The 27,675-nt window shown below is 43.0% G+C and overlaps 1 protein-coding gene across 4 annotated transcripts in view; it reads left to right on the plus strand.

The window, feature by feature from the left end:
* Window positions 1-27,675, plus strand: part of RBM20 (RNA binding motif protein 20) — a 179,960-nt gene that overhangs the window by 96,821 nt on the left and 55,464 nt on the right. For 2 of the 4 annotated variants that reach the window (XM_054581493.1, XM_054581496.1), the window contains exons 1-2: window positions 13,484-13,844; window positions 18,603-18,711. The exons of 1 other annotated variant lie outside the window; for it this stretch is intronic. In XM_054581493.1, the coding sequence (XP_054437468.1) occupies window positions 13,778-13,844; window positions 18,603-18,711 (176 nt within the window). In that variant the 5' untranslated portion in view covers window positions 13,484-13,777. Of the gene's footprint in view, window positions 1-13,483; window positions 13,845-18,602; window positions 18,712-27,675 lie in introns of those variants that run through there. One more of the 4 variants, XM_054581495.1, reaches the window with a different exon arrangement.

A 27,675-nucleotide genomic window follows, 5' to 3' on the forward strand; every position in this document is an offset into this window, starting at 1 on the left:
GTAAGCATATATAAACTTAAAACTTCTATATCTGAAGTCTGTCCAGGTCTGTTACTGCTCTCAGTTGTTTATATTAGTTCTCATTCATTTTGCCTTGTTTCCCTATGTGTATGATGATCTTTAACTGTTTTCCTGGCTATTGCCCTTAAAAATTATTTGTGGAGGTGACCTGAGGCTTGAAATAAGTGTACTTTTCCCCTCTGGCTGATTTAGGGGCATGACAAGTCAGAGACCACTTTAATCCAAGTTCATTGCACATCTATGTTGCATGCTTCTGGGGTAAAACATACATGACGGCAGGCCTGTGGCCACATCTTCTCAAGAATATTTTGTCCCTTTCTTTTTCCTTCCCCTGCTCTGCTGAGGTACAGAGCAACCTTCTCTGGTTAGGGGTTAGGGAGGAACAGCAGGTGACAGAATATTTCTGGTTCATCCTAATCCTGAGAGTGTAGTCATTGGGGCCCAGCTTAATGCAGAAAAGGTATCCTGCAAATCTTTCTTTCTTTTTCTCCTCTCTTTCTCTCTCTCTCTCTCCCTCTCTCTCTCTCTCCTCCCCCTCACCCAAGGATATGTTTATTGGTTTTAGAGAGAGGGGGTGAGAAGGGGAGAGAGACACACATCAATGTAAGAGAGAAACATCGATTGGTCACCTTCTGCACACTCCCTGACCAGGGACTAAACCTTCAGCCTAGGTCCTGACCTGTAATCAAACTTGTGACCTTTCGGTTCATAGGATGATGCTCCAACCAATTGAGCCATGCTGGCCAGGGCTCCTGTGAATCTTTCCATCGAATGTGCTCTGTGCTTTGACTCCTGTGACACTTATCCCTCCTGTATCTTCAAGGCAGAAGTGACTTTGGCATGCACATAACTTTCTCGTTTCTTTGGGTTCAAGCTTCCTCTCAAAACCGGCCTGGCAGAGCTTCACAGTCTTTTCGACTCCTCAGTGCTTTTAAGGTGATTTGTCCAGAGTTATTTTCAGCCCAGGGGGTTTTTCCAGATAATCCACTACCTAACCCATTCTTATGGGAAATAGCTAAGACATTTTTATTGTATAAAATTATGTGTTTGTGTTTAGCAATCATTGCCTTTAGGAACAACCCCTCACCTTTAGGAACTTTACAAGCAAAAAGATCAAGGGAATGTAGGCCCACAAGTTTTTATTGGTTTTCAGAGGGTAGTAGTAACCATATGGAAAACTGATCTGGTATAGACTTTGGGGGGAAAAAAAGGTGTGAGAATTTTGATGATTGTCCCATTCACATGAACTTGAAGAACCCATCTTGCCTGATGCCACTTGTTCTTTCCTCAAGAAGTAGCTTCAAATGGTTGACCGATAAGTGGCATTGTTGCCTTGAAAAAATAGCCACCAAAGGAAAGGCTCTCTCGGCTGTTGTCCAGTAACGTCGGCCTGGTCTTGAGCTGCCCTGAAGCAGCCAAGGTCCAGCCTTTTCATGTTAGGGGCAGCTGTGAGGGCAGCTGGTAGAGAGAGCGTTAGTCAGCAGCCTCCTCTCTCAAGCCCTGATGTCTTAGCGCTCCGACGTGTGTCTGTGACAGTGAAGGCAGATTCCTGACTCTGGTCACGGATAAGCAGATATGCTGGGGCCAGATTTCTGAGTCCAGTCTTTGGCTCACCCTCAACGTCACGTTTTGACAGTTGGTCTTGGATCAAGGCTTCAAATCTTTAAATCCCAAATATCAAGAGTGAATTTTTAACCCCCTTGGTCCTCCTATCCCAAATTTGGATGGAGATCTCTGACATTGTACTCAATGTGAGGAAAAGCCTGTAAATCATTGTTTGATTCAAAAAAAAAACATGTATGGAATCCTACTGTCTGGAAAGTACCCTGCTGGGTATTGTGGAGCCCTTGCCTTCAGAGTGGTTATAATATGATCCTATGCAGAGAAGTCAAGGATGGTCAACTAAGAGGGAAACAGATTTACGGGGGCCCCTGAGGCTGGCTACGAGAGTGGTCTGTGGTGTTTGTCATCCTCTCACTTACCAAGTTTGTTTTGGCTGACCTGGCCAGCTGCTGTTCCCTTCCTTCCCCATACCTCAGTAACCGTCCCTCCCAAATCTGAGCTCGCATCGGTGAGTATGATTGTCCCACCCGGAGGAGGACCATCCTCTGGCCAAGGTGTAAAGGTGGCCGTGCTTTTCTGGTTAAGACTCAGCAACAGACAAAGTGGAGAAAGCCTGAAGGTGAGGCGGGAACTAATTTTGCGGCCTATCACCCGGCTTCATGCAATCATGGCCAAAGAAACGAAAATTCATTTATGACTTATGCATCACAATACACTGCACTTCCTGGAAATCATTTCAGAATGGATATTGGAGTTTGATGACTATGACAGGGCTGCAGTGAAAGATGTGTTCTCCCTGGCAGTTCTCTCAAAATTCCTTCTTCTGCAGCGCTCCTACAGAAGGGAGGTTGGTGCATCGATTAATTAGTGCCATCAAGAGGGCAGTTAGAGGTTCAGCAAACAATTGACATGCATCCCTTTAAGAGGAAGCCAGCTTCAGTCCGACTGGTTTCCTCAGCAGGGATTAGAGGGGGTGCTGCCGAAGCGCCTCCAAGGCCCCCTCTCTCCTGGAGAGCTGTCAGCCTGCTTCGCTGCCGGCCCCGTGGCTTCCACGACTATGGGAACCCCTTCCCAGCTTCATTCTGAGCACATATTCTGCCTGTCCTTATCTTTGCTTTCTATTTGCTTATTATTCTCCAGTCATTATGTGTGCTCTTTTTCCAGGCCTTACTCCTCTGATTGTATTGCTGAGTTGTTTGATCCCAAACAAGGGTAGCTCTTGTACCCAGCTTGTTATGAAAGTTCAGTAAAATGTGACACATGGTATGTTTTCCTGCTTTTATATCTTTATACTTCTCTGGTGATTGGCCAGGGGGATCCTGTTTTCCTGAATACTCTTGCCATTCAAATTTTAACTGAAGTAAATAATAAAACCAAGTAGTAGGCCCTGGCCGGGTAGTTCAGTTGGTTAAAGCATTGTCCTGACACGCCAAATTTGTGGGTTCCATCCCTAGTCAGGGCACATGCAAGAATCAACCAATGAATGCATGAGTAAGTGGAACAACAAATCAATATTTCTCTCCCCCTCGACATCAATAAATAAAAATTTAAAATCTAATAAAATCAAGTAATAGTAGACTGATTTCTTCACCACCACCTCCTCCTCCTCCTCTTACAGATGGGCCATCAGAAAGCACTCATAGACTATGCAGGGTATTAAAATACCAACTCCTTAAACTTAGGTTCGATCCCATCTTGTTACTTGCTTTTGTATATGCAGGTGGAGGAAAAGCGATTCTGTGGAGGAGGTTGTCTAATACTATAGTAGAGGGTATTTGATCTTTTGCCAGAGCAGAGAAAGAAGCCAGAGCAAGTGCTGGGCATAGCTCTGTTGACTGGCTGATAGAGGCGATGAAGGCACCTGGAGTTCTTAGAAGAGAAGGAGGAAGAGTTTGGGTGTCGGCTGCTCTGCCCCTCTCTGGGCACTCCTACAACACTCAGTCTCCTCGTGTGCTCTTGATGGGACCCCTGCTTTGACGTAATCTTGGTCCATGGGAAGATAAGCTGCAGCTGTCTTGGCTGGCTGGTGTCCTTTGATCTCAGAGTGATGGGGAAGACCCTGTGTGAGTCATTTATTCAATAATATTTACTGAGCTTTGGCTTATGCCTGCTCCTGTTCTAGGCATCGGGCATGCAGTAAGAGAAGCAGCAGACAAGACCCTGTTCTCATGGAGTTTATATTCTAGGGGAGGGACAGGCAAAAGAGCATGAAATGAGGTAATTTCAGATAGCGCGATAAAGGTAGGCCAAGGGGACAGAGAGAGGGAACTTAACGTCCTGCAGAGCTAGAGGAAGTACTTTTAGGCAGAGGAAACAGGTTAAGCGGAGGTCCTGAGAACCCTGAGAACCCAGCATGGGATCTCTGTCTGAAAGTTATGTTCAGTCTTTAAAGGGCAAATCAGAAAATCTTAAAAATGCTTCCTGCCTCTGTTTTGTGGGCCCCTGGAGAACCTACAGAGGAACAACGGTTAATCAGATGGGAATTAAAAACCCCTGCCCAACAAAGAACCCGTTTCCTTTCCTGGGAAGGGCTCATTCGCACATCGTGTGACTCACGACTCTTGCCTGGCTTCTACTCACGGGCCACGGCTGGCCTTTCTGCAGGACATAGCCATTACACGGGCTGAGCTTGTTCATTCTCGTCACGAATCCTGTCTTTGTTCTTCCCTTGTATCTTCCTGTAACGAGATGCTGGAACCTCTACAATTGTTTTTTCAAGGGTCACAAGGCAAATACTTCTTCCTGCCTTCCATTTATCCCAGGGGTCTGAGGCCTTATCTTTTCTGGCTTAACTTTTCCTTTTTTCCCCATGCTGAAGATGGCGTAGCCAGCCCCGGTTATAAAGAAAAATTAGGGTTTAGAGATAATTTCAACATGAGTTGCCACTTATGTTAAAAGAGTTGGGAAAGAAAAGAGAAGAAGAGAGGAGAGGAGAGAAGAGGAAAGTTTCCAGGAACATTTCCAGTGGTTTTCTCACATGCCACACATGCACTGGGATCTCAGGCTGTAGAAGGCTCCGTACCTCTTGGCACAAAGTGGGCTATTCCAAGCAGCCACTGGCTTATCCCAGCATAGCAGGGGAGGGAGTAGCCATGGCAGGGACCAGCTCTGCCCATCCAGTGTGGGTGGAGATTCAGCTCCAGCAAGATTCCCAGGTGAAAGCAGACAAAGAGGTGGCCTTTCCTGGCTCAGTGGGCTGAAGATTAGATAGAGAAGACCCAGCCACACAGCCTAATCCTGGGATCGCCTGGGTTAGTTGTTTGTTGCTGCTCTCTTGGCACTTGCATATTCAAAAGAAACAATTACATATCACCACCCTGAAAGTTACATAAAACTGAGCCAAACGGATCAAAATGCTAAAATTGGAGGGCACAGGCCCAAGCCCACTTCCGGGAGCTGAGAGGTGACTCTGCTTTTCCCCTTAGTCCCTCCTGACTGTCTGCAGTTAACCCAGAGCTCCTCCTCCCCTCCCCCAGACCAGTAGTGGTTTGGGGCGGAGCAGGCAAAGGGAAAGAGAGGAGGCTGTTGACTTTGAACTGTGGCAAGTACAAAGAAGCTGGCTTGATGTTGATGATATTCTCTGGTGAGAAGTCTGAGGTCATAAAATGAACCTTTGTTTACCCCTGATCAACATGTGTTCTGCCTGCTTTGTGCAAGATGCCTTCCTGCAATACGAGTTGAAAATTTGTGAATCATGTGCTTCGGTCTCCAGAAGATGAGCATGTCCATACCCCCTGTAGGTGCCGACGTTCTCCATGGGCCTTGCCCTTAGTTTTTGGCATGTGATTCTCTGTGAGAGAAGGGCCTGCTGTGGGCAAAGGGCTCTGTTAGGCAACTTCATTGGAAAGTCCTTATGAACTAGGTGAGGTAGTATTAGCCCAATTGGATTCACTTATCTCTAAAAAATTACCTTTTTTCACCAAAAAATAAACATGTTTGATAAAGAAAAGTTGGAACATTTACAAAAACAGAAAGGAGGAAAAAAAAAATCTAAACATAGCCTCCCCTGTGCACATTTTGATGTGTTTTCCAGTAGTAGTCTTTTTTTCTACCTACAGATTGCCTGTAAGCGTGTGTGTATGTATATATATGATTTTGTGCACTGGTTATTAATTTAACATTAAGTAGTAAGTGGATGATAAGCATCGCTTTTGGTGGCCATGTGGTAATGCCCTTAAGTTTCTGTGTACTTGGCACTTGGGTATTTTGAGCAACAAGGACTTGGTGACTGGCTGGAGGTCACACGGGGAGTTGGTGATGAAGCCAGGCACAGCTGGGTGTTCCTAACGCTCCCTGGTTTTCAGCCTTTCACTGCCTTCATCCCTCACACACGGGCTGTCCACCCCCGGCCAGTGTGACTCCTGTTACGTGATTGTGTCTTACCTCTCCCCCACTTTCTACTAAGTGTCACTACACCATCAGCTTTGGGACATCTCTCCAGGAATCGAGGCCATATTATCTCCTATCATGTCCCGTAAAGAAACTCAGTATCATAATAAATAGCAGTATTTGTTTGGGCCAGATTTGCCTCCTGCTTCTCCCAAAATCAAGTTCTACCCGCAAGTTCCCATTGCCTTGTGTGCATGCAAGCTCTGCACAGGAGAAAGGATTAGTCAGAGGAAACAGGGGCCGGCTGGGACATCCAGCAGGTGGCCTTGGGCTGTGGTGCTCTGGGAACTGCTGTTGTCAGGGAGGGTGAATGACGCGGCTCCCTCTCCCTCCTCCCTCCCCCTCAGAGTTCTTCCCTCCCATTTGGGTCTGGCTTCATGAGCATGCCTTCACACGGGGCCTTTGCTTTAGAAGGGTTCTGTGCTTGATTTAATGCTCTGCTGTTGCCCTCTTGAGATTCTTAATAAATTTTGATAATTTAATAATTTCCTTTTGTGCTGGGCCCCACAAATTCCATAACCTGATCACACGTGGAACACACCTTATCTGCAGCACCCGTCTTGTTACTCTATCATTCATACTTACGGCTCACCTTGCATACTGGGAGGTGTTTTAGTAGAAGGACAAGGTTTTTGGAATCAAGACTGTTTCAAATGATCACATATTGATTTTGCGACTTTGAGTAAGTTATCCAGCTCTTTGGAGCCTCTGCGTTCTCATCTGTGAAGTGGGAATAGTGATCTTAATTTTCTGAGACTTGTGAAGATCAAGAGAATGTACAAAGGGATAGCACAATGCCTTGTGTATCCACACTCAATTTTACCTTGTGTCCCTCCTTCCCTCCTTGCCTGGTGCCGTATATAGTAAAATACAACATGTGCTTATTGTATTTTTTTGTGATGGTCAGTTCACGGCCTCATTTCTAAATGGGGCCAGTGTGTGTATCTTAATCTCTGGGTACAAGCTAGGACCACACAATCAAAAGGGCTCATTCTAGTACTGACTTTTCTTCTCCTGGAACTCACACTACAGGCCATGTATCAGGGAACTTTTTCTTAATAATTAAGTTCACTATCCATGTAGCATGCTATGAAGCTCACAGTAGCAGATCCTCAGCCAGCGCTGACTGCACCAGGCACTGGGCTGTTGGAGACATACCTTCTACGGTAATTCTAAAGGTAAGTATGGTCTTTACCCCATTTCCCATGGCTCATTGCAGCTGTCTGGCTCCCTGGCCAGTGTTCTTAACCACTGCATTCCACTGCCCCTCTGCTGGGGGCAAGAGAGAGCAGAGCCTCAGATAGGGGTTTGGGAAGATGAGTGTGGGGGAATGCTTTTTAGTAAATTATTTTATTTAATTAAAAAATTTTATTTCCCCTTCTTTCCTTTCACCCCCTTCCCTTTGGCACACATCAGCTTGTTCTGTCTATCTGTGGGTCTGTTTCTGTTTTATTTTTCTTTAGATTCCACGTAGAAGTTAAATCATATAGAGTTTGTCTTTTTCTTTCTGACTTATTTCACTTAACAGAACACCCTCCTGGTCCATCCATGTTGTTGCAAATGGCAATGCCTCATCGTTTTTATGGCTAAATAATATTACATTGCAAAAATATACCACACCTTTTTTATCCAGTTATATATCAATAAATACCTAGGTTACTTCCATGTCTTTACCCCATTTAGCCATTGTAACTAATGCTACAATGAACATAGGGGTACATATAGCTTTTTGAATTAGAGTTTTTGTTTTCTTCAGATAAATATCCAGAAGTGGTATTGCTGGGTCATAAGGTAGCTCTATTTTTATTACTTGAGGAATTTCCATACTGTTTTCCGTAGTGGCTGTGCCAATTTATGATTCCACCAATAGTGTACAAGCGTTCTGTTTTCTCCACATCCTTGCCAGAACTTTTTATTTGTTGATTTTTTGGTGACAGCCATTTTGACAGATGTGAGGTAGTATCTCATTGTGATTTTGATTGCATTTCTCTAATGATTGGTGATTCTGAGCATCTTTTTATATGTCTGTTGGCTGTGTGTATGTCCTCTTTGGAGAAATGCTTATTCAGGTTCTCTGCCCATTTTTAAATTGGATTGTTTGGGGTTTTTTGGGTGTTAAGTTATGAATTTCTTATATATTTTGAATATTAATTTCTTATTGGATATATAATTTGTGAATATCTTCTCCCATTCAGTAGATTGTCTTTTCATTATGTTGATGGTACCCTTTGCTGTACAAACATTTTTTATAATAGTTCAGTGTAGTACTATTTGTTTTTTTATTTTGTACCCTTGCACAAGGAGACCTATTTTAAAAAGACATTGCTAAGATTGATATCGAAAAGTTTACTGCCTATGTTTTCTTCCAGAAATGTTATGGCTTCAGGTCTTGCATTAAAGTCTTTATTCCATTTTGAGTTTATTGACTCCATTTTGAATTAAGAAGTGGTCCGGTTTTATTTTTATTTTTTTCATTTGTCCAGTTTTCCTAATACCACATATTGAAGAGACTGTCTTTACTCCATTGTATATTCATACCTCCTTTGCCATAGATTAATTAACCATATATGTCAAGATGTATTTCTGGGCTTTCTAGTCTATTCCATTAATCTATATTTCTTTTTTTATGCCAGTACCATGCTGTTTTGATTATCTGTAGTTTTGTGGTATAGTTTGAAATCAGGGAGTGTAATACCTCCCACTTTGTTCTTTCTTAAGATTTCTTTGGCTATTAGGGTTTTTTTGTGGTTCCTAAAAATAAAAAATTTAGGATTAATTCTCGTTCTGAGAAGAATGCCATTGGTATTTTTGTAGGGATTGCACTGAATCTGTATATTGCTTTAGGTAGTTTAGTCTTATTAATCCTTCTAATTCATGAGCATGATATGTCCTTCCATTTACTTGTATCTTCTTCAATTTCTTTTTTCAGTGTCTTAAGAGTTTTCAGAGTATCGATCTTTCACTTCTTTACTTAAATTTATTCCTAAGTATATTATATTTTTAAAAATTTTATGTTGCTGGTTATATAACCAGCAAAATTGAAAGAAAAAAGAAACTGACAGTAATGAGAGGGAAGGAAGGAGGGGGGTAATGGGGTAACGAAGGGGAAGGATGAAATAAAAAAACAGGTATAAAGGACCCATGGACACAGCCAAAGTGGGGAAGGATTGAGGGTGGGAGGTGGGGGGTGGGGTGGGGCAGGGGGAAGCGGTGGCAGAAAAATGGAGATAGATGTATTTGAACAATTTAAAATGATTTAATTGTATTTTTTCTGTTACTGTTTAGTCCTCTTATACTCCCCTCCTGCCTGTAATCACCGCACTGATGTCCATATCCATGAGTCCTTTATTCTTTTTACTCAATCCCTCCATCCCCTCCCTTTCCTCTCTTAGCTGTAATGCAGCTCGCTATGAGTCTGTCTCTATTCTGCTTGTTAGTTCAGCTGGTTCATTAAATTCTACGTACAAGTGAAAGCATATGGTGTTTATCTTTATCTGACTGCCTTATTTTATACTTTTTGATGCAATTGTAAATGGGACTGTTTTCTTAATTTCTCCATTTTATTGTTCATTATTGGTATATACAAATGCAACAGATTTCTGTATACTGATTTTGTATCCTGCAAATTTACTAAATTCATTTATTACTTCTAGTAGTTTTTTTTTGGTGGAGTTTTTAGGATTTTCTGTGTGTAGTATCATGTCATCTGCAAATAGTGGGAGTTTTACTTCTTGCTTTCCAGTTTGGATGCCTTTTACCTTTTTTTTTTTTTTTTGTCTTGTCTGATTGCTGTGGCTAGGACTTCTAATACTATGTTGAATAGAAGTGGTGATAGTGGGCATCCTTGTCTTGTTCTTGATCTTAGAGGGAAAAGATTTTAGCTTTTCACCAATGAATATAATATAGCTGTGGGTTTGTCATATGTAGTCTTATTTTGTTGAGCTATATTCCCTCTATACCCACTTTGTTGAGAGTTTTTGTCATAAAGGGGTGTTGAATTTTGTCAAATGCCTTTTCTGCATCTATTGATATGATGATATGAGTTTTATCCTTCATTTTGTTGGTGTGATGTATCATATTAATTGATTTGTGGATGTTGTACCATCTTTGCATCGCTGGAATACATCCCACTTGGTTATGGTATATAATCCCTTTAATGTATTTTTGAATCTGGTTTGCTAATATTTTGTTGAGCATTTTTACTTATATGTTCATCAAGGATGTTGGCTTGTAATTTTCTTTTTTGGTGATATATTTGTCTTGTTTTGGCATCAGGGTAATGCTGGCTTAATAGAATCAGTTTATAAGCATTTCTTCCTCTTCAGGTTTTTTATGTGGTGGGGAGGATAGTTTAAAAAGGATAGGTATTAATTCTTTAAATGTTTGCTAGAATCCACCCGTGAAGCTGTGTGGTCCCGGGCTTTAGCTTTTGGAGAGTTCTTAAAATTACTGCTTCAATATCATTGCTAGTAATCAGTCTGTTTAGATTTTCTATTTCTTCCTGGTTGAGTCTTGGAAGGTGGTACGCTTTTAGAAATTTACTTATTTCTTCTAGGTTGTCCATTTTGTTGGAATATAATTGTTCACGGTATTTTAAAATAATTCTTTATATTCCTGTGGTATTGGCTGTAACTTCCTTTCATTTATGATTTCATTTATTGGGTTCTGTCCTTTTTCTTAATGAATCTGGCTAAAGGTTTGTCAATTTTGTTTACCTTTTCAAAGAACCAGCTTTTAGTTGGATCTTTTCTTTTTTATTTCTTAATCTCTGTTTTGTTTATTTCTGCTCTGATCTTTATTATTTCCTTCCTTGTTTCTTACTTTGGGTTTTATTTGTTCTTCTTTTTGTAATTCCTTTAGAGGTAAATTTAGATTGCTTATTTGGAATTTTTCTTGTTCCTTGAGGTTAGGCTTCTATAGCTATGAACTTCCCTCTTGGGACTGCTTTTGCTGCATTCCGTTAATTTAAAAAATTGTCTTTTTATTTTCATTTGTCTCAAGGTAGTTTGTTCAATTTTCTCTTTGAGTTCCTCTTTGATCCATTGATTGTTATGTAGCATGTTGTTTAGTTTCCACATATTTGTGTTTTTTCCCCCAGTATTTTTCCCCTACATTTGAGCTCTAGGTTCACACCATTGCGATCCTAAAAGATGCTTAATGCCCTGACCAGGTGGCTCAGTTGGTTGGAGCTTTGTCCTCTACACCAAAAGTTGTGGGTTCCATCCCCAGTCAGGGCACATACCTAGGTTTCGAATTCAGTCCCTGGTTAGTGCGTGTATGGGAGGCAACCAGTCGACGTTTCTCTCTCACATTGATGTTTCTCCCTCTCTCTGCCCCTCTCTCCCCCTCTCTCCCCGCCTCCGCCTCTCTCCCCTCCACCCTTCCTCTCCCTTTCACTATCCTTCTCCCTCCCTCTAAAAATCAGTAAACATATCCTTGGGTAAGGAGTAAAAATAAAATAAAATATGCTTAATATATTTCAATCTTTCTTGAATTTATTTAGGCTTGTTTTGTGGCCTAATATGTGATCTATCCTGGGGAATGTTCCATGTGCATATGAAAAAAAATATATATTCCACAGTTTGGGAATGAAATGTTCTATAACTGTCTATTCAGTAAATCCTTATCTGAACATAATGAAATAAGACAGAGAGTAAGGGCAAAATGTACAATCCATGACTGGCGCTCCCCCTTGCACCTTGGGGAAACCGAGTAGATCATAGGAAGGACCCAAGGCCTGAATAGAAATGAAGCTGCAGCCAGGTTGGCTGGTTCCCATAGGTCAGGATCTGGGACTGGCGCCTTTAGGTGTCTGTGACTGCACCAGGGGCAGAGAGCCAGGTGAGCCTGGGGCAGCCTGTGGGCTGTGACTAAATTAGGAAGAAAGAGTCCTTGGGCTCTCTGGGGAGCTAACTGGGCAAGTGGGCCTCTGGTGGAAAGCTGGAAGCGGGCTATGTAGACAGACATGACTGGCTTTCACTTGGACTTTCCAGTGGTCTGCAGGAACATCACACACTGAGTCCTAGCAGGAGGGAAGCTTCCCGGATACCAGTGACCGTACCCCTGCCCCACCTCCAAGGGTGTATGTAAAATAGGAGAACCCAGTGAACTTTAATCGCTAGTCCTTTATAAGCTATTTTGGGGAGGGTGTACCTTGTAAAAAACATAACATCCTGGATAATTTTGAGAGGGGATTAGACTGGATACTGGGCATCACAGATGAACATCAGGCCTTCCAGACAGGACAAACTGGATGATGGCTGCTTTATGTAACCTGGCAACGAGGTGACTTTGGGCAGTAGATTTTGATTTAGCAAATCACATGAAGATTTAGTTTGGTTTGGTTGTGTTTAAGTACTATAGTGTAAGATTTGGGAAGAAGAAGAGGGACTCAAAGTGGCAAGAGAATGGTGGCTCCTGGGGAGAAGGGTGATCAGGTTCCTAAGTAACTGAACCGTAAGTAAGGTCAAGCTCATGCCTGGACCCCAGGAATTTAGTAATTCCTCGTAGAAAGGGCTTCTTGGCTTTCTTTTTTCCCTTCCTTTCTCTTCTCTTCTCTTCTCTTCTCTTCTCTTCTCTTCTCTTTTCTTTTCTTTTCTTTTCTTTTCTTTCCCCTTCCTTTTTTGCGGGGTATATTTTCTACAAGGCTTGTGGAAGGGCTTAGAATCAAAGCAGTTGCTCAGCTGTGGCACTATTGATATTTTGGGCTGGGTAATCCTTGTCTGTGGGTTCTGTCCTGAATATTGTAGGATTTTAGCAGCGTCCCTGACCTCTGCCTAGTAAATGCCAGTAGCAGCCTCCAGTTCTGACAAACAAAATGTCTCCAGCGTTCCCTGGGGTGGGGGTGGGGGGTGGGTGCGGAAATTGCCCCCAGTTAAGAGCCACTGCTGAGAGCAGAACACGGTCTATTTTTCCTGCTGGAAAGTATTGTAGTTACCACTGGGAAGGTGAAGTGATAGATCGCCTCACTCCATCTCCTGCTTCATACACACAGAAAAAAAAGAAAGGGTCACCTGTTCAGGAGGTCTGCTGGTTGTGAGTCAGTTTGTTGGTGGTGTCTGATGTGGCTACATGACTCCAGGTCCTTTGGGGACCTTCAGGACCAAATTGTCACCAGACTAAAAACCCAGAGTAAAAACAAGCGAGTAAACAAACAAACCCCCATCACTACCACCACCGACAACATGAAGTAGTAAAATAAACCAGAATAGGAGGCTTTGGAATTTTACTAAAAATGGCCACGTGAGACCCTGGTCAGGTAGCTGAGTTGGTTGGAGCATTGTCCTGATATGCCAAGGCTGTGGATTCAATCCCTGGTCAGGACATTTACAATAATCAACCAACAAATGCATAACTAAGTGGAACAACAAATAGATGTTTCTCTCTCTCTCTCCTCCCTTCCCCCTTCTTTCTCTCTAAAATAAATAAATGGAAAAAAAATGGCCACATGATTAGCCCAATTTCCCCCCCCTTCAGAAGTGCTCTCAAAAGCTGGCCTGGGTGTTGATATGTGAAGAGGCTGAGAACATGTGGCGTAAACATTGACTGATATTGTTTGCCATTTACACTCAGCCTGTGTAATGCAGCAGGAATGGCTCCCGGTGGCATGTGACTCCCCTTCCAGATGGGTATGCAGGGCACTGGGACCGCTCTTCTCTTTCACTCTCTCCCTCGCTTCATTCCCCCTCCTGTGCCCCTTTCCAGACTCCTGAGAGTTTAAGCGGAAGCCTGTCATGATTGGCATGCAGAAAGCTGGTAGAATGTCATTGGAATTTTCTAGGGAGGCACATGCCCGACACCCAAAATGACTCCCGGCTTCGGTGGCCTCGGGTCCATGCTCAATGCCAGGCTCTCTGGTCTTTTTCAGAAAGGTAAGGCTGCATGATGTCATCCTACCTTTCCCCAGCACAGGGGGAAACCAAGGATGTGGGGTTTTTTTGTTTTTTTTTTTTAATTCTCTAGTTCAGGCAGCACTTCTGACCATATTCTTGGCGCTAAGCATTTGTGCATGAGTGTGCGATTTGTCTGTATCCCCACCCCCTCCCGCTTAAAAAAATGGTAATACACGATTCACAGGGTAACATGTGACCTAAAACAGTGCCCCATGACCCCAGTGAAATCAGTGATCCCGATGTCAGGATGTCTAGATGTTCTTTTTACGCCAGTTATTAAACTCTTTGATAAAGAAAAAGTCGGTGGCCGCGGGAAAACAGATTGCATTATCCCGAGATCTGAGGGAATAGAAAAAGACGTTTTCGGAATCCTGAAGCCTTGTGAGCGATGGGGTCTCTTAAGACTGAGGCATTTTGTGTGAATTGCTGGAATTTGTCAATGATGGAAAAATGAATGTAAAGTCGTTTGCAATGTTTCCCATCTTGAGTGTGGAGTCAGACTCGTGAACCCGGCAGGGAGTGCCGTGTGAGAATTCGTGAGCTGGGGATATTTTGCTAAGAAAGAATGCTTGGAAGTTGCTTTTAAGCACCGCTGAAGGAGCCATGGTACGCATTTCGGCAACTATTCGGTGTCTTTAAATAAAGTTAAATTTCAAAGCTAAACTATTTTAAAGTCCCCACGCATGCAAGAAAGTTAAGTGTATGAACGTCTGTCGCGAGGTTCAGGGGACGTACTTGGACATGGATGTGATGATCTGTTAGCAGGCTCAAGTGCCACCGAACCTGACTCACCTCACTTCTTTATCGGAGGCGATTACAAGTAGCATCGACACTTTTGCTGAGTTTCCACTAGCAAGTGTGTAAAAGCAAATCCACACTCATACGCTTGTAAAATGGCGTGTACGCTGTATTTTATGTCATGGGGATTTTTTTTAACCTTAAAAAAAAAAATCCATTATGTAGCTTTGTCATTGGTTTCTGCCATATATGCGTTAGAATCTTTGTTTTTTTTCCAATGTCAGAAAACTGAAAGGGAGAGGGTTAATATTTTCACACACTTGTTCCCTCCCCCACATGAATACCCTAACAGCTGCCACGTATGATTTTATGGAATTTGATATTTCGAATGAAATGACTTCCTTATTTTTCATAGTAATATAATAATCAATTTTACCATAGAGAACTGCGTACATGTCAGGCCTTGGCTGCTCCTAATTAGCAATGGATGGGGTAGCAGAGGGGAGTGCCGGAGAGCAGATCTGAGTGAAAAGTCAGCCATTGAGTTTTAATCATTCTTTCTTGCCTCAGTCTGCTTGGATCTTAACCGCAAGTTTAGCGTATGGTTGGTAGGACAGAAATATCAAGAAAGGCGCATGCAGCTGTAACTGACAGGCTGGCTCCTCTCACTGTTGCTGCTTGGTCTTTATCTCCTGTCTGCAGCGACTTTCATGTGGCCACGGCATTGAAAAATTGAGGCAAAAGCTAGCAGTAACCCGCAATAATATTCTCTGCCTCGGGTGGCACCTCTTGTTTTGTTGGCTGTAGTCAGAAAGGTGTGTTTCTTTAGGCACCAGAAACTTCCATCCACTTTGGGAAAATGGAAGCTTTCTCAAATAAATAGTGGTATGGTCCATTTATAAAGTTCCAACCTCAAGGTTCTTATTTACGCCAAAGAATTTGAAAGAATTAAACAGTGCCGACCCCCAACACAAACACAGAAACATAATATGCCTTGCATTTCACAATGAAACACTTAGCATATTCTGCTAAGGTCTGCGTTCTATGTGCTTAGAGACGGTCGTACATTCAAGTGAGTTGAAGTATTACTTCAGTGCGTCTAATTTGCCTGGCACTGAGCCACATAGACACTCAGGAATTTGAAAGGTTTTAGGATGTGGATGATGTCTTCAAGGTGTTTATAATTTATAAGGTATAAGAGTTATCCCCCAGCAAACCTCAGTTGGCTCTCTGCAGTAGAAATTGGCTCTCCTCAGTACACACACTCTGGGAGAAGCCTTGTCACAAAAAAGTATTTATTAAGATGTGTGAAAGATGCTTCAGCATAGCTAAGCAATACTGGTTGACCGGCCACTGTGTGTGTGACCCTTTGTGGGCTGATAAGATTTTATTCTTTTATACAGAGTGGTGAGTCTCAGACTTCACTTTCACAATAGTCCTGGGAGCTATTAAAACCCCCTGTGTCTCAGGTGAATTGGACTCTTCTGGCGATGTAGCCCAAGCATCAGTATTTTTAAAAATACCCCAAGTAATTGCAGCACCATTAAGTTTGAAATCTAGTGATGTAGATGATTTTATTTAAAAAAACTGGGGGGGGGGGCTATGGTGAATTTGGAAGGTGGATTTTTTTCATAATCAGGATGTTGCTTGACTAAAGAATTTTTGGCATTCTGGAATCTGCCCCTACTGTTCTCTGAATGAGTGAACTTGGTGTGAATGCTGTTAGGCTTTCTTCCTGCTCAGCAAACCTGATGACGTGATGCTGAGCTAATTAATCAACTAAGTTAAATGAGGTTTTATGAACTTGACTGTTTTGGTTGTAGGAGGCCAAGTGTTGAACACGGTGCTTAAGTCTTTTAAAGGGAGGTAGGTATAAGAGCGATTACGTGTGCCCCTGAAATTATTTTTACACTACTTAAAAACCCCTGTGGAAAAGGAAGCCCCTTCTTGGTATACTGGAAAGCTCATTAAAGGCAGAGGTGGTTCATTAAATATATAGCAGTTAATAAATTTCATATAACTCACGCTAGATTCTTAGAGTTAGAAGGTGGACTCAGTGGTTCTCAAAGGGCAGCGTCATGTTAGAAGTGCACATTCTGGGGCCTCAACTCAGACCTCCTGAGAAAGAATCCAGGGGTGAGCCCAGCATCTGTATTTTAAGATGCTCTCCTGGTGCCCACAAATTTTAAAGATCGTGGCTCTGGTTTCACCTTGTCACTTTATAGACAGGTCTGTTAATTGGAAGTTAAGCGCCTCTCTCTGAAGTCACCCAGGACTAGAAGAACAGCAGAGGCTAAAACTCAGATCTCTCAGTGTAAAATCTATCTCTGCACCAGGGCCAGATCATCCTACTTTTTTATGTGTCATAGGTAACAGCTTTAGGAAAACACCCACCAACCTAGAATCATAAGACATAACGGAGCCTTGGGTGTTGTCTCACCTGACCCTCCCATTTTACAGATGAGAAAACTAAATTCTACAGAGTGAAGTGCAGTAAGATGAATAGTTAGTTATTCGTGGCAGAGTCTGTTTAAGAAGTAGGTCTACTTACGACCCAAACAGTAGCACCCCTGGCTCCCACTGTCCCCTTTGCCTCTTCAGTTACACGTGGACTCCATTTGGCTTAAATCATATTGGTTAAAATGTCCAGGTTAACAATCAGGCAACTCTAGGAAAAGACCAGCTATTTTGATTGAGAATTCTAATTCTTTAAAATTAACCCAAAATTTTATTTTGGTTTAAAATTGGCTTGAATTTTATAACACTTACTAGAAAAAAATCTCAGTGACATAAACTACTAAAAAGGAAGTTTAGAGAACACAGGGAGCGTTCATTTTTTGAGCATATGTTTCATCTCAGAATCATGCAGATTAGACATTTATATCTCCTCAGATCGCACACTGAAATTACATTTTCTTCAGATTTAGTTAAAAGGAAAAATGTGGCAACAAGTCTGTTTGTTGAATATTTTAAGATTTTATACTTGATGTGGTTGGTGGTATTTACATAATTTCAACAGTGTTCAAAGACTGAATCTAATCCACATTCTCTGCAGAACTGCATCTTCAAAGCCTTGAGCCACACACACAGAACACTTGCCCAGAAAAACAAATTGAGAATGTGATACACAACTATTGCCTCACACACATACACATGGATCAGGTGTGTACATGTATAGAAATGCTTTTTGGTTCCACGCACCTACCATGTGCCAGGCACTGTGACTGGAAATGGGACACACAGTTCCTGCCTTCAGAATGACGAGGGGGAAGTGAGGAAGTCAGATGAGTGACTAGGTAGACAATTACGGGAGATGGTGGTGGGAGTTAGAATAAAGTGTGATTGAGGCTAATGGAGCGGCAGGACATTGTGGGCCATCGTAGAAGGGACACCAGCACATATTGGACGGGGGCAGGAGTCAGAGAAGTCTGCTTGGAGGAGGTGACCTCTAACTGCATGTTGAAAGATGGTAGTTACCTAGGTGAGGGCAAGGAGGGAAGAGATTGTCCAGGCTGAGGGAACAGTATGTGCAAAGGCGTTCATGTTTGCATATACTGTTCTTCACATGGGAAGTATTGGCTATAAACTCCTAAATATTTTATTTGCATGAATAAAAATGAACATTTGGCTTCTTAAAGGACTTTGTGCAGCAGTTTTAAAATATATATTTCAGACAGCTTGTTTTTCCCTCTCAGAAGGCTCCCACATTCCCCAGAAAAGTGTGTTAGTTGAGAGGCTGCCATATCTTACGTGACTGAGACACAGAAAGCTCTCTTCTAACCTCAGAAGTCAAACCAACTCCCTGCATAAAACCAGAGAAATTCTGCCCAACATGAATTTCCTAAGAATTGTGTGTCAGACAAACCAACGCCAGCCCTGAATGGATTCGAGCTGCTTTTACTGTGAAAGCCTGGTTCTGTCTGTGGAATGCCTTTGTAGAGGAGAGAGTCCTATTGTGAGACACTTTTGGTATTTCCTTCTCTAAATCTTCATGCATAGAGTTCAGAGAGCCTCTCCTTGTGCTGAACAGCCTGCCCAAGACATCATGGATAGAAGAAATTAAATTAGTTCATGCTGGCTGGCCCACAACATCTGAAAACCAAGACAGGTATATATCTATATATATCTCTATATATCTGTATATCTATATCTATCTATCTATCTATCTATCTGTCTATCTATATACACACACACATACACACACACACACGCACATATATGGCAATGGCTTCTTTAGAAGCAATCCTGGGAGCTTACAAATAGCTTACTGTGTGAGTAACAGTAATTATTATTATTCAGTATTACTCAATAATAATAATAATTATTATTCAATATTACTCAATAATAATAATTATTATTATTATCAACCATCATCATGCTTTGCAGAGCATCTGCACACCATGTTAGATCTTTACAACAGCCAACAGGGCAGATGTTATTATCTACATTTGACAGATGAGGAAATTAAACCTCAGAGTCATCAGATTTCAAAGGTGGATGAGATCCTTTCCTATCCAGCTTTGTCAAATTACCAAAAAAAAAAAAAAAAAAAAAAAGAGAGAAGAAGCTGGCTGACCTACAATCCCACCGAGAGTAAACAGTGGCTATAAGGCCAGGTGGGTCTTCTGATTCCTAGCTCACTAATTTTTTGCTCCATCACACTGCCTTCAATATTCCATGTATTAAAAGAAACTTGGGAGAATATGCATTTGTTTCTTTAGGAGAAATATTGTTGAGATCAGTCCTAATGCTATTTTATGAACATATGAACATGTAAAAAAGTCTCTGTTACTTTTTTTTGTATATAAATACAAATAGACAGGTATATAGATAAATGGGTAAACATACCACATGTAGATGTCACTGGGAAACGGGGATGAAATGGGACCTGGCAGAGGCTCAGAGGGGACTTCAACTTTATCAGTATAATTTTACTGTATTTTTATTTGTTTGTTTGTTTATTTTTAGAGAAGAAAGGAAGGAGAAAGAGAGGGAGTGAAACATCAGTGTGTGGTTGTCTCTTGCATGGCCCCCTCTGGGGGCCTGGCCCATTACCCAGGCATGTGCCCTGACTGGGAATCGAACAGGCAACCTTTTGGTTTTCAGGCTGGCACTCAATCCACTGAGCCACACCAGCCAGGGCTACTTTAGTGTGGTTTTATTTTTTAATTAAAAAAAAATCTGAGGCAAAAATGACCCTAACTGTAGCATTTGTTAATATGGGGTGATAGGCAATGAATTCATAGTTATTTCTTACAGTCTTCATATTTTTGTAGTTTTAAAATTCAAGACAAAACAAATATGAGTATTAAAAACACTGACCACTTACAACACCATCATCTTATAAAATAAAGGATATTTTAGAGAAAGAACAATGGTACAGAAGAAGAGGAAAAAAACTAATATATGGTTCTTGGTGGTAAGTTGATATTAATTCTTTCTTTGTTTTAAGTTTTTCCTGTATGGCACTAGCAGAATGTATATTATTTTCTTTGCATTTTCTTTCTGTTCTGTTTTGTACATCTTGAACCCATCTCCAGCAGGAAAATAAAAGCCTTTTCTTGTCAGTTATAAAACTGCTAGCTGCATCTCCTGGTTCTGAAACTCTTACTCTTTCTGCTGAAAGTGGTACAGAATATAATGGACCAAAAGGCTGGTGATTTGATACCAAGTGTGTTATTTAAAATCATGCCCTGGATGTGCTAACTAAACTTATTGTGGTAATTGTTTTACAATGTGCACATATATCAAGTCATTATGTTGTACGGCTTAAATTTATACAATATTATATGTCAATTATATCTCAATAAAGCTGGAAAAAAATTAAAAATCATTATGACAAGTTGGGAGGAAAAAAACACAGAATAAAGGAAAAAGCGTTATAATTTAGTAGCTTTGAACAAACCAAAAAAAAAAACCCAAAACATACATTCAAGGAAGTAGGTCCAGGAATGTGGTTTTAGAAGCTCCTTTAATGAACCTGTAACAGACTAGAATATTGGTCTTAGAGTAAAAAAGGCATTGTTCAAGTCTCAGCCAAATCCCCTACTCACTGGATGCTCTCAGGTGGTTCTTCCGATCTTTTGTGGTCTTATTCTTAATATAAACAGGAAATGGTCATATTCGATGTACCTGCCCACATGGTTGTCCTGGATATCAGATAGCTAATGAGGTGAAAACACTTAATAAAACCCCAGAAAAAAGCATGAAACTAAAGAGAGATGATAGCGTTATCATTCCTGTTAGGAGTCACTCCAAGAGGTGTCGCGGTGATGCAGATCATCACATGGCGATATCATGGCTGAAGCCCTGACATGGGATTACACCAGCCTTGACCGCGTAACCTTGAAGGTAGTCACAGGGGTGAGCTAGTGATAATCCATAGCGCTGTTACCAAGAAGATGGCACTAACCAAAAAGTGTGTAACCTTGTTCTGCTCCTTGAACAGGAGATGACTCGCTGGTGCACATTGGCTGGGGCTTGTCCCCCTGCAGCGACTCCATTAGACCCGAGGAGTGAGGAGAGTGGGGCTCCTGGCCCTCCTTTCCTCTGTGCAGGGGTGTGACTTGGGTTGGTTCACATAATGCGTCAACTTCATTGGGCTTCTCTTTTTTCTCTGTAAACTGAGTGGGTTAAACTAAATGGCTTCTAAGGCCTCTGGTTGCTCTTAGCATATTTGATAATTAGCTAGAGTTTGACCTGGAGTCCCAGTATTACTGTAGTATCATCATGGTCAGCTTGTAACCTGGCATTTAGCGACTGTTCTCTGTGGTTCACATCCTGACCCAGCCTCCAAGAGCGTTACGGTAGAGTTGAGAATGTACGATTTGAAGTTCAGCTCCCAGGATGCCATGGAAGGGCAAGGCCCAGCAAAGATTTGACCCTGATTGCACTTTATTTACTTTGACCATGTTATGAAGATGTGACCAAACCTGGAAAACATCTCTTGCCTGGCCATGAGCCCTCTCACCTGGATTCTATTTTACATCTTAGCACATGAGAAAAAATGGCATGTCCATTGCGTGGCCTGGACAGGGAAATGAGTTGAACTGGAAAGCAATTTAAATTCCTCATGAGTTATCTTGGAAGACCTTGTGCTTACTGAGAATGTGACCAGTCGGGTCTGTTTAAGCCCCGCCGCGCAGGGCCATGGTTCTTGGCTCCTTCTTCCGGCTGGCTGAACATCACCAGGGCAGAGCTTGCTGTGAGTCTGCACGCATTCCCACAGTTGAACTTTAGCTGCTCCCTCGTTATTCCACAGCCCTTTAAGTCTACGGTTGACTACGAGTCCAGTTCACCAAGCAACTTGTTATAACTCTCTGTTCCCTCCACACCCCAGTCCCCACACTGCTCCCTCCTCTCAGCAGATGGCCATCCTTACTTTTGTCTTCCCTTCTCTCCATATTTACATATTCTCGTGATTTCTAGCATCTATTTCTGTCTCTAAGATTTGTCGCTACCTTGGCAGAGCTCACTCGCCATCTGCACTGTTGATGACGATGGTAGTGATAGTAATAGTGATGGTAGTGATAGTAATAGTAATGGTACTGATAATGATGAGAAGATTAGTAGTAATGATTGCTGCTGCGTTTGTTTAGCCAATGTTTATATTTGTTTAATGCTAGGAACTCTATAGAACAATTTATGTATGCCCTATCATTTAACTCAGAACAAGTCTATACCTTAGATATAGCCACCCTGACTTTAATGACGAGCCCCCTGAGGCTTAGACAGGATACGTATTTGCCCACAGTCCCCAGCTTGTAACTGGGAAGCTGGAATTCATACCCAGGTGGACACTAACTGAAACCTGAGCTCCTTCCCATACCCTCCCCCCATCTGTATGCAGAGCACAGCCATGTTGATATGGCTGCTACTTCATAAATGTGGCTGATTTTAATCCATTCTGCCATGAGTCCTTATCTCCAAGGACATGAGTGACAAATATCGCTTCCTCTGTAGAGGATTGTTTTCTGAAAGGGAAAGGTGTGTTGTGATCACACAGAAAATGTCCACTTTCCAATATGCTTCCAGACAATGCCACACCCTAACCTCCTGTACAGCACCTAACAATTTAAACAATTTGCAGAGCATTCTGAAAACTCTTTACTTTCCTGACTGGCATCAACCTTCATCATGTGGAAAAGAAAAGATTGTGACTTCTCTCCTTATAAATGAGGACACTGAGGCTGTCTCCCATGGTGACATGTATGTCAAGCATTGAGTTAGGACCAGAACCCAGGATGCCTGATTCCTACCCCTTGTTCATATGAGGAGCCTCACGTCCCAATAGGCACTCACTATATATTCTTCTCTCTCCCAAGTGAAAGAAGCTAAAGAACCTGTGTATCTTTAACAAAGACCCTTTCTTCTGGAGGCGGAGGTCACTGGTGCCTTGCATAAAGCCAGTTCTTAGTGCCACAAAAATAGCCTGTTGTTAAAAAAAAAAAAGAAAGAATGAAAAAAAGAAAGGTATCTCAGTAAATGAGAAACTCTCCTCTTGAGAAGGTCAAGGTATTACGTCCCCAGCTCACAGGAGCACCTGTGAGGCCAAGGCTGGATCTCTGAGCCTGCAAAACGTTGTTGCGTAGCCCACACCCCACCCACGCCCTGGTCTCGTGACCACTGTGTGTGGCCTTACTCCACCCAGGGTGGAGGAGCCTTCTCTGTTCCCCAAACCTCCAGGCAATAGGTCTCTCTGGTTAATAGACACTCACACCAAAGTGACTGCCCGAGTTTCCCCTGCAGCTACCCCTTAGCTGCTAGGTCCTTACAGATGGTCCTCACCACAGAGGAAGTTGGGGAATGATAGACAATTCCTGAGTCAATGCAGGGCTCTGGAGGGAAAATGTCTGAATAAATGCAGATAGTTCAAGTAGGTTGGCTTTCTTTTTACATTATTATTTTTATTAAGCAAATAAAGGAAACGCATTGGTTTGTGTACAGAAAAAGCCCAAGCAGATGCAGGAGATGCTGGCCCAGGGTGTCCGTGGGCGGTCACCCAGGAGCTGCCTGAGCCTGTCTCCAGGCCAGTGTGTTTGGGCCGGCTTTATTTTCAAGCAGGCTCTCCTTACAGGGTAGTGCAGATTCAACCTGTTCAGCCACCCAGGCACAACGGAAGGGTGTCTCCTGATAACCCCAACAAAATGTCAGGGAATGTCCATCCCTGAGCCAGTCACTGTGGCCAAGGAGCTCTGCTGGGCCTGTGTCACAGTGGATGGGGGTTACTATTCCCACTTTACAGATGAGAAAAATAAGCACATTTACAGGTAGGAAAAATTAAGTGACTTTCTCCCATCACATAAGCAGTAACTGGCAGGTGGAAGTCCCAGTCTCAGACCACAGTTCATCCTACAGCTGCCTTTCATTATCGGTGGAATCATCTTTGCATTTGCAGATGGATTAATAAGCTCAGAAGGTTTGCATGTCTTGCTCAGAGTTCCCTCCTAAGAACTCTGCGCTTTTGTTTCCTTTGTTACATGTCTCTGAAACATCTGAGGCTTGAACCACTTCCTCCTGTGCCTTGCTGTTTTGTACCTACATCTGAAAGAGTAGTCATTGCTCTGTGTTGGTCTAGCTCCTCTTGGGAAGGTATCTCCTTTTCCATGTCTGTGTCCCCACCACCTAGTAGCTTCGCCTGACACATAATAGATGCACAATCCATGGGGGCTGAATGGAAAATTCATAAACACCCATTGGCCCCTTGATGGAGTCTCTGCAGAGCAGAGGCCCTAGGCCCTGGCCTGTGTCTTGGGTGCACTTCCTTCCTTTCAGAACAGGATGGAACACATAAAAATATTGTTGAATTTCCAGCACCTAGACTCAAACCAGGGAAGAACACTGCCTCATTCCTTGTGCCCTACGTTAATCCATCCTTGCATCGTGCTTGGGATTCAGTGAAAGAGCTTTGGGACAAATAATGAACACTGTCAGGCGGGGACAGCTGTTGCATTCGCCTGGTGGATACAGTATGTTGTACATCCTTTTGGCACTATGGAATTAAACCATTAGAAACAGTTTTCATCTGGATCTCCTAAGCCTCCTGGCATTATAAAGGAAACTATTTCTTTGTTATATTTTATTTTTAAAACCATGAAAAAAAATGCTATCGTAATTTTTTTTTTTTGAGGCGGGGAGGGAGGAAGAAAGAGGGAGAGAAACATCGATGTGAGAAACATCGATCGGTTGCCTCTTGCACACACCCAGACCATGGAACTGAACCTGCAACCTAGGTGTGAGTCCTGACTGGGAATCCAACTGGCAACCCCTTGCTTTGCAGGACTACACCCAACCAACTGAGCCACACCAGTTGGGGCTGTTTTGTTTTTTTGTTTTTTGTTTAGACCTTTCTAAGTGAGCAGGGAACCCCATTTTTTAATGCAGTTATTCACTGTGAATTCTTTGTAGGGAAACATCAGCGCTGGGGGCAGTGAGCCTTGTGGAGGCCTGGATGGATCAGAGAGGCTGTGCTGTGTTTTTCTGTGAGTGTGGACCAGCCCTTCCTGTGGCTGTGTGGTAGCTTTTCTAGCTCTGTCCCTGGTACCCAGCTTAAGTAACGCACTGTGCTGCGCCCCCTCCTTCAAGGTTTGACTGTATGACTGCAAACCAAGCCACTGCACAGGTTTAGGAGAAGAGAGGATGTAGCAGGTGCATAGCACTTTGTCCCCAACCTGCTTCTCAGACACAGGGACATCCCTACTCTCACCTCCAGAGCTTCTAGAAATCCACAGGGGCTTTGCATATCGAAGGTGGTGGGCATTTCTCTGAACAGAGGGGAGGACCACAGATAAATTTGAGTGGTGATGGTAAATTGGTGGTGAAATTCATAGGGCTTAGTTAGGGCTGTTTCGTCAGATACTAAAAGCTGGTTTGAATGACTGACTTCTCATTAAGGTTTTACTGCTACCCAGCTATGTGGCTTTGGGCAAGTCACTTTCTCTCTTTGTTAATGAGAGAGCTGGAATCCCCAGCTGATCCCTAAGGATTTTCCCAGGTTGTCATTGCTCCAGCTGGGTCAGAGAGTTGACTTTGAAAAGGAAGGGACCTCTGGGTGTTTCTGGCTCCTGGCTGAGTTCCCACAGAGTCTTCACACATCTGGTCAGATGACCTGTGCTCTCTAGGGCCTTTGGGAGCACCAGTTCATACCAATAAGATCCAGCCAGTGCCCTTCTGAGTGGACGCCTCTTTTACGTATAATTTCCTTGGTGGATTGAATTAGTTCCCTATTTGCTTCTGTAACATATTACCGCAAATGTAGTGGCTTACAACAATACAAATTTGTTATCTTACAGTTCTGGAGGTCGGAAGTACAGAGTCCATCTCACTGGGCGGTTTCTTCTGGAGGCCCTCGGGGAAAATTGATTTCCTTACCTTTCTCAGTTTCCGAAGGCTTCCTGCATTTCCTTGGCTCATGGCCCCTTCCTTCGTCAAAGCTAGCATAGCATCTTCTCTGCTCTCTGACCTCTGCTTCTATCCTAACATTCTCTCTCTCCCTCTGACTCTGATCCTCCTGCCCCCATTTTATAGGGACTCTTGTGATTACATCAGGCCCACCCAGATAATCCAGGTTAATCTCTCCATCTCATGCTCCTTAATTTAATCACATCTGCGAAGTCCCCTCTTCCATGTAAGGTGACATTTTACAGATTCTGGGAACCAGGGTGTAGATATCCGGGGCCAGGGGGCGGGGGGGCGGTCATTATTCAACCTATCACAGGGATTATCCATCAATTTCAAAACCTAGACTCAGACGGGGAGAAGAGTGTATTGGAACTCGTGCTTTGGAATGGGGAATTTTAGGCAGCCCCCTAAGCGGGTGACTCTGTAGCTGGTTGCAGTTTAAGCTGTATACAATAGCAAAACCTATTTGTTTTCTGGATATATTTAGATTCTCCTTTTTGAATGGTATCAGGGCCTTTATGTGCAGAAACATATGTGTACTCTCAAAAGAGGTGTCTATATCTCCTCGAAACCACCAGATTCTGATGAGCCACCTCCATTGTCTTCCTTCTTCATACTGTTCATGTCAGTTACTGAGTGTCCACCACATGCAAGACAGCATGCCATGGAAATAACAATCTCTAAGACATGCTCCTTTCCCTTGTGGAACTGCTGTCTAGTGGAGGGAGGGAGGCACATAAGCAGTTGTTTTTAACAAGGCAGGATGTGCTAACAGTGAGAAACCAAGGTAGTGGGGAGACAGGAGGGCGACGTCACTTCTAGTCCCTAGAGTTTCAGATCATACGCCCCACAATGTGATTGCTATAGCACCTGAATGTTAGGTTATCAACTCTTGTGGGCTAAAAATTTCAGGACTTTTAAAAGATGGGGTGATGGGTCTTCCTCTTTGTCTAGGATCCTTGTTTCAAAAGAGGTATCTAGCTCTGATGATTTATGTGAAATCACTTCTACACAAGGTTGATTAAAGTTGGGGGCAGTAAGAGTTTGCTAGGCAAAGCAGAGGTCGAGGAGCAAATGTCTTGTTCATGCTGGATCTGAAAGGGTCACCTTCTGTAAGCAGGGCTTTGCTCGGGCGGACCAGCGCTGCCCGCCATGGCTGACCCACAAACACCCAGTGAGGCAGGCTTTCCTTGTTGGAAAGGCAGCCCTTTCTCACGTGTCCTTGCAGAGGTGAAGGAGAATCTCCAGCGAGAGCTCCCTCCAGCTCAGAACACAGTTTTAGAAAATACAGCTGACTTCTCCTGGAAAAACAAGACCAGCCTCTTCTTACTCTGGTCATGGAAACCAAGTTGGCACCTCATTATCGCCTTGTTAGCAAGGGACAGGCTGCGTGGAGGACAAACCTGGTAGGAGCGGTTGGCTCTGTGTGGGCAGGGTTTTGCGGTAAGCTTAATTGCTTTTCTAAAGCTCAGCTACTTAATACTGCACAAGCAGAAATCTATCATCAGACTCTTGACCATCCTCCTCTTCCTTTCATATTCTCGCCTACATAGACAATTAGCATCTCCCCAACCCTGCTGACGCCACCACCATGGTTTGTGCCTGGGCCCCACTGGGGCCACCAAGGCTCTGCTGCAACCAGCACATCTAAGAGGAGAAAAGGTCTGCGACT

The sequence above is a fragment of the Pteronotus mesoamericanus genome, unplaced genomic scaffold (assembly GCF_021234165.1).
Source record: "Pteronotus mesoamericanus isolate MK-2021 breed Mesoamerican mustached bat unplaced genomic scaffold, CSHL_Meso_final contig_657, whole genome shotgun sequence".
In the NCBI taxonomy this organism is placed as follows: domain Eukaryota; kingdom Metazoa; phylum Chordata; class Mammalia; order Chiroptera; family Mormoopidae; genus Pteronotus; species Pteronotus mesoamericanus.